The 16,532-nt window shown below is 37.7% G+C and overlaps 1 protein-coding gene across 14 annotated transcripts in view; it reads left to right on the top strand.

Moving 5' to 3' along the window:
• The window catches only part of Hsf (Heat shock factor), a 207,815-nt gene that overhangs the window by 76,133 nt on the left and 115,150 nt on the right, over positions 1–16,532 (top strand). For all 14 annotated transcript variants that reach the window (XM_067107883.1, XM_067107889.1, XM_067107893.1 and 11 more), the window contains exon 6: positions 10,703–10,866. In XM_067107883.1, the coding sequence (XP_066963984.1) occupies positions 10,703–10,866 (164 nt within the window). The remainder of the gene's footprint in view (positions 1–10,702; positions 10,867–16,532) is intronic.

The raw sequence follows: 16,532 nt of genomic DNA on the forward strand, positions 1-16,532 counted from the left end.
GTGTGTAATTAATTTTATTTAATTTCTTTTAGTGGCATTGGTTACTTTTATTCAAGAGTAGAGATATTTACATTTTCTGTAATTAGATGTGGCTTTATATTCAGTTTCATTTCTTACTTGACTGTCTAGCTTTTAATTTGCCTTTCTCAGATTTTCACTTACCCATATACAACCAGATCTTTTGGGTCAGCCCTGTGAGTCTAGAAAAGTGGCTTGATGGTTTCATTAATTTAATTTATAATCATGAATATGATGCATTACACAGCTTATGCCTGGTAACCCTCAAATAGAATTGAGGATACATTGAACAAATGTGACCGAAAGATGCAAAGATCATAAATGAAGTCCATTTGAAAGATGATACGGTTGAGTTTATGAATGTGTTGTGTTTCGTTGTGACTGTTCGTAAAAGGATATACCTTATACATAAACTTAATGTGATCATAATTACCGTCCTTGTCAACCAATGATAGTTTTGCATGAAAATATAATTGAGCACCCTCTGAAATTAATGCTCCTTTAATGGTCTACCAGTTCTTCATGGTGACCACACTGGTATCAAAGAATTCTCTTTTACTTGGTCTCTTGCCTAGTATTATGTTGTTGTGTTGTAATGATAAACACTATAACACATGATGGAGTGTGTAATGGACTCAAAGATAAGGGAACTTTCCCTTATCTTCATCAAAGCTGTACTCTGTTTCCATCCTCAAAACCTGCTAGAAGAAGAGGTGATTATTCCGCCTGCACTGTCCGCCACATTGTCGACAAACAGACTGCATGGAGGCCAAGAAGCCATTACTCTCTGTTGGTCAAAGCAGGATGATCCCTTGCCCAAATCCCATGCCTTTTCATCAGGGAAGTGGGAGGGTTTTGAGGATTCAACAGCAACTACCAAAGTTAGGTTTTTCCTTTGTCAAAACCTGTTCATTGATAGTGTAGTTGCTTGTTTTGTCCTCAAGGAGCTTTACAAAAAAATTGACAGGTGACAAAAAGGCTTAAGCTCTCAAATTTTAATCCTAACAACCCAAAGGAAAAAACACAAGTTTCAAGCCCCATTCTTTATTCCAGATATCCCTCAGGTTTTGGTAACAAAGAACAAAAAACTAAACACGAACGTATGTTTTAGGGTGAAGTTTGGTTGCAGTTTCATCGCACCTTCCCAGCGATAGTTAACATACCCACCCGTCAAGGAGACCTCTGGTTTTCCATTGTAGTGCCTATGGGGTTAGGACTAACCATACCACCTACTGATACACAGTGTAGTCGAATTTGTTCTAGCTCATGGCCGTAATGTTTTGAGAATACTGTCTCTGATGACCACCCTGTACATTCGGAGACTTCTTCAAAAGAGACATTTCTGAAGAAGGTCAATGACTTACTTACTTTCCTAATATCATGCGACCTAGGAAAAGACTGTGGGTTTGCCTTTTTAATGAGGGACACCAAAATTGTTCTCACCCCGTGTAGAGAGAGTGGTTTATTTGTGCTAGGGTGTAGGAAAGTCGAGCATAATGTTTTGTCTGCTAAATTGAGTTTTCTTATCAGAATAGATTTCCTTCTTAAAGGAATCTCATTCTCGGCCAGGAACGATAGGCCAGGGGACAATAATAATGGATGGTCAGCTGTTTGCGTGATGTATCATCCCAGTCTAAGAGAGCCCAGTCCACTAAAACAAGCTCCTGATGCTAACGCAATCAAGAAGATCGCCATCTGCATCTTGTGAGTTGTGGCTGTATTGGGTCCGCTGAATTGAGGGTCGATAGAAGTCTAAGCACCTTGTCCAGGGACCCTTGTCCAGGGACCAAATAATTGGAAGCTTTTTGGGAGTGGGTCCTTGTAGTGCAAAAGACTGGAGAAGTGAAGTGACAATTTCTGTACTAGAGTCAATCACGAATCCATAAAGCAAGGTTTCCATTAATGCTGCTTTGTATGCCATGATTGTTGTAACATCAAGGAATTTGTTTTCAAAGAGGTATATAAGAAAATTTAAAAGTTTTCCCATAGAAATCTCAACTGGGCTCTCAGTAGGGATACAATCTAACTATATCTTCCATATGGACTGGTATTGTTTGATAGACGATCTCCTTAGTTTTTGCACTAGGTACCTAGCAACGTCGGGTGGGTAATTTTCACGTAGACAGAATTTTAAAAATCCACAAGTGAAGGTCTTTGCTCAGAAAGGAGGATGTGTAGACAACTTTCCCTCCTTCTGTCTGGGATAGAACAGTGGATGGTAGTGGAATTGATATCTCTGCCTGTTGTTGGAGTTATACTGTAGGAACCAATGCCTGTTTGGCCAATTTGGGCTATTAAGTAAGCTATTCCTTTGAAGGTTAAAGCTTGCTCAGAATCTTCGAAATCTGGGACATTGGAGGAAAAAGGTATATCGTCCTATCGTCCTTCATTCGTTCCAGTCTTGTAGAAAGGCATCTCTTGCTGTTGTTTGACTGTCCGAAGTTTAGAGAGTTTAGAGAGACATACACTGAGAGTTTGTGATTCTTGTATGTGGAGAACAGGTCCACTTCCGGTTGTGGAAGCATGTTGGCTATTGCTTGAAAAGAGTGGTTGTCCAACATCCACTCTGTTAAGGCTGTTGTTTTCATTGAGAGTCTGCTATTACGTTGAGAGAATCTGTGAGGTGAATTGCAGACAAGTGCCACCTCCTTGCTTGCACCATCCGATGGATGGGTAGCATTATCATGTGGACGTGATCCCAACCTCTTGATGCAGGACATTGCAGTCATGTTGTTTAGAACCAACAAAATGGTTGTCTCTTGGAGGTTGGAGGTTTTTGAGAGACAAAAAGACAGCCATCAGCTCCAGGAAATTAATATGACAATTCCTCAGAGTTGCTAACCACCTCCCTGCCACCTGACGATCCTTCCAATGTCCTCCCCAATTTGTCAACGAGACATTTGTGTGTATTGTCACTCTTACAGACAGGAGAGTCAGGGTGACCTGTTTCGCCAGAGGTTCCTTCCGGGTCCAAGGCCAAAGTATCTCCCCAACTTTTATATTCTTTTGATGAAGCCAGTTTCACATCTATTTTCTTGGATGCAGTAACCAGACTTTGTTCACATTTTTTAGTTGCAATCTTAGTATTGGATCTGTTGCTGATGGGAACTGCAGCAGGCCCATCTTTTCCCCTATAAGAGGGTCTTTGGACCTTGTGAAAAGGATTTCCCTGCTGTTGTTGTTGTCCCTTTGTAGGGAGTTATCCCTTCTGATCACCTACCTGTTTTATAGGAAAACTTTAGAGGGTGACTGAAGGCTTATATGATTTTTTATCAGAGCAAGCCTTTTTTGCATTGGGTAAAGGAAAGTTTTGGTGTTTTGTATTTCCCAAATACCCCTTTTCCCAGTAGAGCCTACACTGTACAGTTCTGTTGGCGGGCTTGCTCATTAAGATGACCCACAACAGACTCCTCAAACAGGTCCTTACAGAAGGGGTTAGAGTGTAATAATGAAGTCACATTTGGGAGTGACTTGTTGGAGCTCTCCAGTGTTTCCATTCGCACTTTATGCAGCATTCTAGAAAGTCATAGAGTGCTTCCCATAGGGTTCTCATAAGAATTTTGGCCACAAGAGTAAAAATTGTTCTGGAATCTTCTGGAAGCCTTATGGTGGCTACTTCCAGCAAGGTGGTAGAGGTTATAATACTAAGGAGGCGGATCCTAGCGTGAAATTCTGCTGAGGCTGCCCCCGCTCAGATTCTTCTCATAGGGTCCAAAACTGATGAGTGGCTATATCTAGGGGAAGCTTTTTCCTTTCAAAAGGGAGTTAAAGTGTTGCCCATTCCTTGGTGGAATTATTTGAAACTGGGATGACTGCAGCAGATGGTTTTAATTCACCCTTGTCTCTCATTTTCTAGTCACTGCAAAATTCTGGAAATCTGCCTTCACATGATTTATCATTGTGAAAGTGAAGGGACAGAAGGCTAGGGCTTACTTGGTGAGCAAATTGAGTCTTATTCAAAATGGAAGTAGAGATCCATTATCCGTTGACCTGGTAAAGGCTTTCTTCTAAAGCTTTTAATGCTATAGGCACTGGTAGGAGAATGTTTCTTTTAGTGGTTTCTCCATTCTGCTGAAGGTGGTACCAGGCACCATTCTGCTTTAGGGAATGCTGCCCTGTGTCCAAATTCCACGTGTACAACTTATGGTTTTTCTCTCATTAACCCTTAAACGCCTATTGACGATCACACGTCGACTAAAAATTGTCTGTTGGGTGCCGAGTGGGCGCACTGCAGACATCGACTACAAAAATTTCAACCTTCGGTCAAATTTGACTCGACCGAAATGGTCGAAAACGCAATTGTAAGCTAAAACTCTTTTCATTCGAGTAATATTCAATCATGTACCTTCATTTTGCAACAAATTGGAAGTCTCTAGCACAATATTTCGATTTATGGTGAATTTTTGAAAAAACTTTTCTTACGCACAGGCATGTAACTCCAGCTAAAAATTTCAAAATTCTTTTGTCATTTTGTCGTAATTTTGCACTGTTCTATATTAGCCATTACATAAAGTTTTATATATGAAAACAAAAGCGCAATTTCATGTACAATACACTAAAATACAAACTGGGGTTGTAGCTTTTATCAGTTTGGAAATATTTTCATATAAAAACCACGATAACTGCTCAAAATTTCAACCTTCGGTCAACTTTTGACTCAACCGAAATGGTAAAAAAATGCAATTTTAAGCTAAAACTCTTACAATCTATTAATATTCAATGATTTACCTTCATTTTGCAACCAATTGGAAGTCTCTAGCACAATATTTCGATTTATGGTGAATTTTTGAAAAGACTTTTTCCTTACGTCCACGCCAGAAATTCTTTCGTCATGTTGTCGTAATGTTTGCACTGTTTTATATTAGTCGTTACATAAAGTTTTATATATGGAAATGTGTGCAATTTCATGTAGAATACAACAGAAAATAACTCATGGTTGTAGCTTTTATCAGTTTTGAAATATTTTCATAAATCACTTATAACTGCTTAAAATTTCAACCTTCGGGTCAACTTTAACTCGGGAAATGGTAAAAACGCAATTATAAGCTAAAACTCTTACATTCTAGTAATATTCAATCATGTACCTTCATTTTGCAACAAACTGGAAGTCGCTTAGCACAAATATTTCGACTTATGGTGAATTTCTGAAAAAATTTTTTCCTTACGCCTGAGCGCTGGTAACTCGGCCAACATCTCAGAAATTCTTTCTCGCCATGTTGTCGTAATGTTTGCATCGTTTACATTAGTCGTTACATAAACTTTTATATATGAAAATGTGCGCAATTTCATGTAGAATACAACAGAAAATATCTCATGGTTGTAGCTTTTATCAGTTTTGAAATATTTTCACATAAAATCACGATAACTGCAAAATTTCAACCTTCGGTCAACTTTAACTCGACCGAAGTGGTCAAAAACGCAATTGTAAGCTAAAACTCTTACATTCTAGTAATATTCAATCGTTTAACTTCATTTTGCAATAAAGTGGAAGTCTCTAGCACAATATTTCGATTTATGGTGAATTTTTAAAAACATTTTTCTTACGCTCTGCGCAGTAACTCGGCCTCCTAACATCTCAGAAATTCTTTTCGTCTCGTTGTCGTAATATTTGCACCTTTATATTAGTCGTTACATAAAGTTTTATATATGAAAATGTGTGCTATTTCATGTACAATACAACAAAAATAACTCATGGTTTTAGCTTTTATCAGTTTTGAAATATTTCCATATAAATCACGATAAATAGAAAAATTCGACTTTCAGTCAACTTTAACTCAACCAAAATGGTCGAAAACTACAATTGTAAGCTAAAACACTTACAGTCTAGTAATATTCAATCAATTAGTTTCATTTTTCAACAAACGGAAGTCTCTAGCATAATATTTCGATTTATGGTGAATTTTTGAAAAAAACATTTTTTACGTCCGCTACATTAATAATTCATGCATCATTTTGTGATAATATTTTCTCTGTGTTGCTTTGATCATTTTAAAATTTGTTATATACCAAAATCATCGCAATTTAGTGTACAATACAACTAAAAAAATTAACTCATTAGCTTTAACCGTTTTATGACAGCGATTTGTATACAGTTATATACAAGTTTTTTTTCTTCATATATTCCAATATTTATATATGATAATGATATTTTTTTCATTTCTGATGGTTGCATACTAAACTTCAGGCAATGACAAAAAAATGAGCCAAAAATGAACTCTAATCTAAAACTAAGCGTGCTGTGATTTTTTGAAAAACTTTTTTCCGCTTCAGGCGCTTAACTCACCGAACGCCGGCATACGGGAGACGTTTTTGTAAATAGGGTTCATGCGTTAAAGGGTTAATTAGATATGTAGCATCAAGCGAGAATATGCACGCTGAGGCATCTCACCAAGGATTATCAGTATCATCAGGGGTGAGTATTGGAGCCCCATTATGTTTTGGTCTGAAGTTTTGTTGCCCTAACTGGCCATTTTGATGTTTCCGGTTGAAATTCTAACATTAGACCTTGTTTGGGGAGAATTTGTATCCACCCACACTTTTTGGTTACAATATGCAGTACTTTTACACTTTGGGGTGTATGGGACTCCTCTAATTTCCTTTTCGGAATCATGTATCGTCCCCTATATATTGCCGTTCTGTGGCAAGGACATCTTTGATGTTACTCATAATTTCCTTACAGAATTGATCAAGTGTCACAAACTATGTATCCCTTTTGGGGGAGCTTGCGCAGTCTGACTTAGATTCAACTGCTGAACTGTAACTGACTGTTAACCCAGGGCAGAAGTCCTTGGGGAGTTACTATACCCCTCTAAAATAGTAGTAATTTCAGTCGGGGTTAGGTGGATCCTAGTATCCCTTTTTGGGGGAAAGGTCCTATTCAGCATCTGATAGCTGCATGGGGGATAGAATTCCTTCTGGAAGGTTTCTCCCATGGTTAGCTGAAATTTGTGTCCCTGGTCCTTCTGGGTTCAGCAGGGTCATTTCAGTGGCAGTGCCCACTTCATGTTCATTAGGAGGAATGTCACCCCCGTGTAAAGATTCCTTTACTACCTCTGCAGGATTAACGTGGGAGGCACTGGGGACTGATGTTACCAGGTTTTGGCCCAAACTTAGATCTTGTTCTGAGAAGGGGTTAAATATCTGCTGCCGGAGTTCTGCCGGAAAGATATAATCTCCCCCTTCCTCACCCCCACTGAACCCTAGGACCCATTGAGACAGTTTAAAATGAGCTGTTTCATCCTTTAAAACGTGCTGCCAGGAGCATACGCCAACTTTGCACATATCTGGTGACCAACCAAATTTTCCTTGTTTTTTTACAATGACTATGCTCATTGCATGTGGTATGGCCCATACCCAGTTGCAAAAAATTAACCAAGCAATTTGCTGTGGAGCACATGAGCTGAGGGTCCTGCATAATGGCAGCCCTGTACTTGTAATGATATAAAACAAGTTGTCACTAGAAACTAGTTAGTACTAATTGTCTGTAGTTCTTCTATACAGTAAATAGTATATTCAATATTACAGGCTAATTTGATTACAAGTGTGTAGCTGTAACATATTTTATTTACCATTTTGTTATATGTATTAAATATCTATATTAACTTAAACACTCTTAAGATTTAGGTTAGTTTTGACACCAGTATGTGGCTGCACTGTTCGTCATTTTGCAAGAGCTATGTGAAATTTAATTTTGAATGTCATGCCATTCAGTGTAACTGCTGTAAACTAATATGTTTTAACCAACCCAAGCTACTGTTTTACTGTATATGGTTTAGGTTAATGCTTCTATCATAATCTACGTTAGGCTAAGAGTAGAGGATTTCTTAGAGGGTTCTCGCTCAACTCATTCTAGGCCAGTGCCTATTCTAAGCTTTTTTAAAACACACTTGAGGATATAAACTATACAGGAAAGAACCCTCTTATAAGCTAGTTTGCTGTTGTATCTGGCTGTGACTACCCTTTTATCTGATATTCAGCCATTGCTTTATTTAATTTGAACTACTGTTTTAGGCTAACAGAAGAATGTTCCCTTAAAAAGGGGGTTCCCTACTTACTCTGGTTAGGCTACTGCTTGGTCTAGCTCTACATCACCTTTAAGGATATAGGCTACATAAGAACCTCACTAATATGTACCTTTACAGATAGGCTACTGACTCATAGAACTAGGTTATCATGTTGTCAAGCCTAGGATACTATTTATATCTAATCGAAGGCTAATTGGTCTAAACTACTGCTTAGACCAATAATAGGATATTTCCTGAAATGTTCTCTCGTAGCTTAGTACAGGGTATTGCCTAATCCAGATTATATAGAAAAACAGAAAACTCTCTATATTTAACCTTATAGTTAGGCTACCATTTTTGTCTAACCTAGTTTGCGATTTATATCTAATTCTAGGCCATTTGGTCTACTGATGTACAGTACTATATAAAACAGTAAATCACAAATGTGTAACCTTATAGCTAGGCTATAAGGTTATTTAATTCCCACTTAAGGGTATAAAGGTTAATAATCCAGATTACTTAATTCACACTTAAGGCCTGGATCCATTTTTTCTCCCTTAAAGAACTTAACAAACATCCTTGGCTTCCAGGAGCGCCCGCCGTCTCCCGAGCTCCTAGCTCGCCTGGCACCCATTTCGTCTGGCATCAGCTCATGGAGCATGAGGAAGAGTAGAGAGCTCTCTGCGCAGTTGGTTTTTCAGGTATTGCCTGAGTAGGACATAAAAAGACCAGAGGAGTATCTATAACCCATTGTGTTCTGGCAAGGGCCCATTTTGCCCTCTGACTAAGAACACGTTTTCCTTCATCCTAAATGGGCTTTTTTGTGAGACACTCTCAGAATCAGGAAAGCATTTAGCCTACTTTTAGTGAAAGCTAAGGACATCAGAGCAGAATCTACTTCATTAGCTTTCAGGGACAAGATGTCCCTTCCATTCTGCAATCGAACTACTGGATGTATAATTGATCTTTGCTTCTCACAATTTTAATGAAAGTTAAACTGTGTTAATTTTGCAGTACCTTGCAATCATTATTAGTAACTGGCATGGTATCACAGAAGGAAGCATAGGATTTTCTCCTACTGTCTCTTCACCACATAGTGAAGTGTTGATTTTTGAAGAGCTGGAAAGGTATAAGGTACCCGAAGCATTCTCCACTCAGCGGATGGGTTGTGGTTTTCCTTCACTGTAGGTGACAGTGTTATCTGTTTGCATTCTATTATGGTACTGCACCCAGGGCAAGGACCCCCTTTTAAGGTTTGCTAGCCATCAGATAACTCCTTGAGCTGCATAACGTCCACTGATGCTTTTTTAGCAATCGGAGTACTCCTTTGCTACAAAGCTCCCAATCAAGCAGAGGCACTCCTCGACTTTACTGCCACGCCACTACAGGTTAAGATGAGCACCAACCAGAGGCAGTATTCTTCTGCAGTAGCTCTCTTGACTGAAAAGGAATGACAAGCTTTGTTTTCAATGCCAGCAACTGTTCTATTTATAATTCATTACATGACCTAATGTTTTGGAGTAGAATATGTCCATGTACCCCACCTCCTATCAGTGTGGGATTCAGCTATGTAGTTACTTGGTAAGTTACTTACATAAAAATGACATTTTTATAATCAAATGAAATTTTTAATTTTATATATACTTACCAAGTAACTACATGATCAGACCCCTCCCTCCTCCCCTCTCATGGACATAGGGCACAAACAGAATGAGATTATCTGCTAGGTCGTTCCTGATATCTCCGTTAGTGGGCAGGACTAGTTACCTACACAAAACAATTGAAGCGCTCGTGTGAATTTTGAATATAGGCTGTTGCGATAGTTTGAAACTATAGGTATGTAGCTATTTGGTAAGTATATAAAACTTTATTTTATTATAAAAATGCCATCTTTAGTGACTATAGACGTGTTAGAAAAGCCCCTCCAAACTATTGTCCAATATAGACGTGTTAGAAAAGCCCCTCCAAACTATTGTCCAAAATTTTTCTTGTAAAAAAAATGAGTATTCAGTTTCATTAGTTATGGGAAGCTAGTTTAAATTTTGATATTTCTTGTAACTGTGCTCATGTGGGTATAAGGGAAATGAAGATGCAGATGAAAGCGGTTAATGTGATAGCTACAGTGGCCAGATCAAAAACTACCATTCTAATTGATGATTATTTTGCATCTCCAAAACCTGTTCCCTTTAATAGATGACAGAATTTATGAAGCATTAAACAAACTTGTCATTAAAGTATTGCTCAGAACAAAAAGAACAGCGCATTCAAGTAATTATGTCCCATCCGTGATTAAATCACAGTCCATTGACCCATGATTATTTAATGGATACCCATTTGACCTAATCAAGAGTATTTCATGTTCAACCAACAATGAATGTCAAGTTTTAGGAGCAGATCAGTTTAGGAAGAACTTGAATCACTCATCTTCAGCCTCTTCAAGATTCATCCCTCATTTTTCTGTTGCACTGAGGACATTTTTCCTTTATTACTATTCGAATAGGGGATTCTTGCTAGTGGTAGGAATACTAGGCAAATTGAATAATGCCGGATTCCTTCCCCAGAATTGCTCTCACTCTTTCTTGACCAAATGACTGGGCTGCAGATCGTATTGGAAGAATAAACATTAAATATTTATTATAAAAAATTGAAAGATTGAAAGTTCTGAAATATTATAATTTCAGGTTCTTGATGGACTCTCAAGTGGAACTATGGGAGGAGCTCAAATTCATGAAGTAACTGATTTGATTGATTCAGATAATCCATCTGCCATCCCTGAGATCTTCACACCAGATCCAGCAAATACTGCTTTGGAAATGGAAGAAATCCCTGTTAATGAATCTGATGGGTAAGTTTGAAAACAAGAATATATATATATATATATATATATATATATATATATATATATATATATATATATATATATATATATATATATATATATATATATATATACATACATATATATATATACACACATACATACATCTACTGTGATTTTTTACACAGTATATTATATATGCATCTATATATATATTTTATATATATATTATATATATATATATATATATATATATATATATATATATATATATATATATATTATATATATATTATTTATTTATTTATTTATTTATTTATTTATTTATAAGTATATATACACACATTCACTTTCATATGATACAGTGTATATAATATATATCTTATATATTAAGGTTAATGTTTGTATGTGTGTATGTTTGTCTGTAGCTTTGTGCCCTACAGAAATCTGAACCACTTGACCGATCTAGACAAAAATTGGCACGTGGCCATCATTCGACCCAACTTAGATAATAGGGTAGGTTTCAGACCCGTACCCCCTTCCCCTTCCCCTTCCCTCATTCTGCATCCCCCTTCCCCCTTTCCCCTTCTCCCTTCCCTTTGTAACTTACTGTCGTCCCTTGTCTATCTCAGGGGTTAGGTTCCTGAACCCCCCAACGATGAGCGAAAATCTGCTAAGTAGCGACCTTATATTTGTTTTATTATTTATTTATATTTTGAGGCTTTATAAACCCTCCTCACACACTTATAAACCTTTCCCACACTGTTTTAACCTTTCCCACACTTATAAACACTTCCTATGCTCTTAAACACTTTCTACACTCTTAAACCTACATAATTTTAACAATTAAAATTCTGTATGGATACTCACCGGTGAGTTATTACAACTTGAATGACGAAGATGATGATGAATTAGCTGTGCAGTACTGATGGCGATGAAGGTGATGACTGAGATGCAGGTGATGACAGTGAGATAAATGTACTGCACAGCCAAGAAGAGCATTACAACTCTTGTGAAGGCACCACTTCATCAGGTGATACAGTACCTTTGCCCTCGTCCATACTTTCTATTTTTGCAAAAGGCATAGGCGTAACTGGTGTCTTCTTCTGAGTGAGGAACATAGTTACGGGGAGTTGCTGGTGCTGCTTTTTCTTATGGGCGAGAAGGTTTTTATAAGCTGAAATGCCACCCTCAATTGTATTTGAGAACTGCAAAGAACGAAGCATCTGGAGGTCCCATTCTTGAGCCACTTGCCGAAGTTCTTTGGCCATTCTGACCATGGTTAAGAGGCGATCGAGTGTTACGCCAACCTCCTCTTCTTCAGCCCCTAGTTCCTCTTGTTCCTCTTCCTCTTCTTTGCTTGCTGACTTTGTCATCTCCGTCAGGTCTTCATCTGTCAACGGTTGTGAATGGGCATCAGCCAGGTCATTAATGTCATCAGGCATCATATCATTGAAGCCATCTACTCCCAGTAGTTTTGCCAGTTTCACAGCTTTATGTACCGCAGAGTGATGGATTTCATCAGGAGAGAATCCCTTATAATCATGGACCACTTCTGGCCACAGATTTTTCTAGCTGGCATTTAAAGTTTCACTCATCTCCTTTATGGCCTTCTGAATATTTAGGAGACATGATGCAATGATGAAGCCATGCTAGTATGCCTTTAGCAAGAAGACTTTGTCAGAGTCCCTAGCTTCCACGAGCTTTTGCAGGGTGTTTCGTGTATAGAGAGCCTTAAAAGCGCGAATAGCGCCTTGATCCATAGGTTGAATCAGCGGTGTGGTGTTCGGCAACAAGAACTCTTATCTGCACGCCATCATATGACAGATCAGCTGCGTGGCCTCTAGCATTGTCCATGATCAGAAGCACTTTGAATTCGAGGCCTTTCTCTGTCAGATAAAGCTTGCCCTCTGGGATAAAGCACTGATGGAACCAATCTGACATGAGGAGCTTCATGGTCCAGACCTTGGGGTTACGCATCCAGTACACAGTCAACACATTCTTGTTTTTTAAGGCCCTTGAGTTTTTTACTTATAAATAAGTTCTGGGTTTATCATGAAGCCGCAACATTCCCACTCATAATCAAAGTTACATAATATTTCTGGGCTTTAAATCCAAAGGCTTGGGCTTTGTCCTTCATGATAAAGTGCAAGACGACATTCACTTCTTAAATAAGCCCGTTTCAACCATATTAAAAACTTGTCCAGGCTTATAATCCCCTGCCTTTATGATGATTTTGGAAGTGTTGTTCACATACTCCTCGGCTCCAGCTTTATCGGCAGAGGCAGCTTCTCCATGCAGAGAAACGCATTTAAGTCCAAAACGTTTCTGAAACTTGTCAAACCAGCCCTTGCTGCCACTGAAGTGTGGTTGGTCTGGTGAGAGAAGCACTCGATGGTCCTCCTTCTGCTTGCTTGTCGTCGTCCTCATCCTCATCACTGTCGCGAACGTCACCGCTTGCAGCAAAAGTTTTGTAAAGCTTCTTGGCCTTTGTGCGGATGGTGTTGGTATCCAGTGAGATATTCTTCTTCCTGCCGTCACTGATCCACAGGGCTGATGCAGACTCCATCTCACAATGGCCTTATTGCAGGAAGTTACCATCTTCTTCGCAGTCTTGTTAAAAGACACTGCTGCTGCCTTCCATATATTCGTTTTGTCCTTCTTTATGTAGCGAACCAAAGATTAATTGGTCCAAAAATGGCAGCCTACGGCTGCTTAGCTTCTCCCTTCCCTTAGCATGTCAAGGAGTTCCACCTGTATGCGATAGTAAGCATCTTCCTCTGGCGCTTGGGTTCAGTGCCAGAAGCCTTAGAAGGCGCAAAACATTTGGGTGGCATCGTAGAGCTTGAAATAAATTCAATATCTTATGAAAGTTTCTCAAAAATGCAACACTTCAGAATTAAAATTTCACAAAAACACAACACCGCATAGCAACACTACACGTAGAGATCAGGCATCGATGTGAAGAGGACAAGATGAGATGCTGCTAAATGGGAGGGGAAGGCGACTACAGTCAACCCCTGCTATTCAAGGACCCACCGAGTTGTGCATTTTTCTGTGGAACGTATCCCCAAATTATTTAATAAAAATTTGCCTATTCGCAGACTTTATCATCAAGAAATATTCGCTAATTGGTGTATTTTGATGTTACTTTTATGACTAAATACATTTTTTATGATGAAAAATTATTTACTAATTTTCAAATATAGTAAACCCCTCTTCGCCGTGTCGTAACCGAAAATCGTATTCGCTCATCACAATGCTCTGGGTGCATTGAAAACGACTCACAAAAAACAAATCGCAGATTTCTGTAGAACATATATACACATTACTTTCTGATGAATAAAAAAGCACCTATTCACAGTACAGTAAACCCTGCTCTGTATAGTAAAACCTGCGTTCTCACCATGACTCACCAAATCGCGATTTGTGGACTCACTCAAAATTCACCTATTTCCCTGTGGCGCGCGATTTGTGGACTCACGATTGGATTTCTCCATTATTTGCGGAAAATTTGCCAATTTGCCGTATTTTTCACTGAGAAATATTTACTAATTACTGTATTTTCATATTTTCATGACTAAATGCACTTTTGTGATCTTGTGTTTAAACCATCAAAATAGGCAGTTCTAAGTGTTTTTAGAGGGGTTTTAAGTATTCGCGGATTTAAGCTATTCGTGGGCAGGGTGCTCTATTCATCCCCTGCGAATGCGGCGATTTGGTGTGTTTTTCACCGAGAAATATTCACTAATTACTGTATTTTCATATTTTAATGACTAAATTAACTTTTTGTGATAAAACTTAAAATACTTGGTTATAAGTATTTTTAGATATTTTTTTTGTTTAAACCATCAAAATAGGCAGTTCTGAGTGTTCTTAGAGGGGTTTTAAGTATTCACAGATTTTAGCTATGTGTGGGGGGGTGTGGTATGCATCCCCTGCAAATATGGGGCTTTACTGTATTAATATTGAGATTATAAGATTAAATAATAATAATACTGTACCTGTAATAATACAGATAATAACAAGTACTAATTTTTGAACATTAATAAGATTAAACAATGATAATTATAATACTGTACCTATAATAATAGTAATAAGATTAAATAATAACTCAGAGAAAGAGAGAAAATCACGTGGAAAGAAACTGGTTTTTAGCTTTGGCTGGTAAAAAACTGGTTCTCTCCCCTCCATGGGTTCAGGAGGGACCCCTTTATAGTACTCAAGGGACCTCCTTATAGCGAACCCTGTTGGTAGCTGAGTTCCGAAACTGGATATTTTCACCCGTTACAGATACGATGCTTAGAAATGATACGTATTGAAGTGATATTAAAGTGATTTAAATTACAGTATATTAACATTATATTAAAGTAATATTGCAATTATATTAAAGTGATATACAGTATAAATGTTTTAGGATGATAGCCTAAGGTGTATTTGGTGTTTGAACCATAAAAATAGGCAGTTATAAGCATTTTTAGACGGGGTCTTCGATGTTTGAAAGATTAAAATAAGACTTATAAGCATTGTTTGAGGGGGTGTCAAGTATTCGCAGATTTTAGCTATTCGTGGGGCGTTGCAGTCCCTATCCCCCGCAAATACCGCAGGTTGACTGTAATGCCAAGGACGCTGAGCCAATCAGCGTCCAGGATACTGAACACTGTGCTCTGGTTGGTCGTCTCCTATCCATCAGCCAATAGTGTGCTCTGTACGATCTCACGTGGGCAAACTAGCTCAAGCAGAAGCAGTTGTACTGCGTTTTCCATATGTTCGAGTGTTTGTCTACTCATCTGCTTCATTATGTAAAGTCAAGATCAGCACACATTTATCAGATGTTTATTGAATCATGGAAAACAGTGCAAAAATGAGCAATTTAGCTTTCAATATGTTGTAATTTACATTTTTTTTGTAATCCTACAGTTTAGGGGTCCAAATTCACTGTACAGTAATACCCTAAACTAGTGCGATTCAAGTTGCATGAATTCACAGACACACGAACTTTTCATTGGAACCTAACTAATTGTCATACACAAGTTTTTCACGAACACATTGAACATTTGCGAATACTGAGAAACCCCACAAAAGTGTTTTGTTTAATTTTTGTATGTAATTTATAAGTTTTCAAGCTTTTATGTGTAAATTAATTAACATTAAATAATATAAAAATAATAATCTCTCTCTCTCTCTCTCTCTCTCTCTCTCTCTCTCTCTCTCTCTCTCACTGAGATGAGAGAATTTTTATGGTACATGTATATGTTTATTTGTTTTGTATGATAAATAAATTTTTTATCTAATAATAAGTACTAATTTTCAGATATTAATAAGATTAATAATAATAATAATAATAATAATGATGATAATAATAATAATAATAATAGTAAGAAAAATAATAATAATAATAATAACACAGAATAACTGTAATTATAAAATTCGTATGTGATATGTATTTTCAAGAAACAAATATCTTTCCTTCATCTTTTGTAACTCGAAGAGAAACTGAAGGCAGAGCTGTCAGATATGTCAATTTAACATGAAAAGAAGGGGGAATGTTGCTGATTAGTGTGTCAAAGGATTCTCTCTCTCTCTCTCTCTCTCTCTCTCTCTCTCTCTCTCTCTCTCTCTCTCTCCATAATATAATTCATAAAAAATTTTATTCTCTTAAGGACAACTCTTATCTCTCTCTCTCTCTCTCT

Source organism: Macrobrachium rosenbergii, chromosome 8, assembly GCF_040412425.1.
Source record: "Macrobrachium rosenbergii isolate ZJJX-2024 chromosome 8, ASM4041242v1, whole genome shotgun sequence".
In the NCBI taxonomy this organism is placed as follows: domain Eukaryota; kingdom Metazoa; phylum Arthropoda; class Malacostraca; order Decapoda; family Palaemonidae; genus Macrobrachium; species Macrobrachium rosenbergii.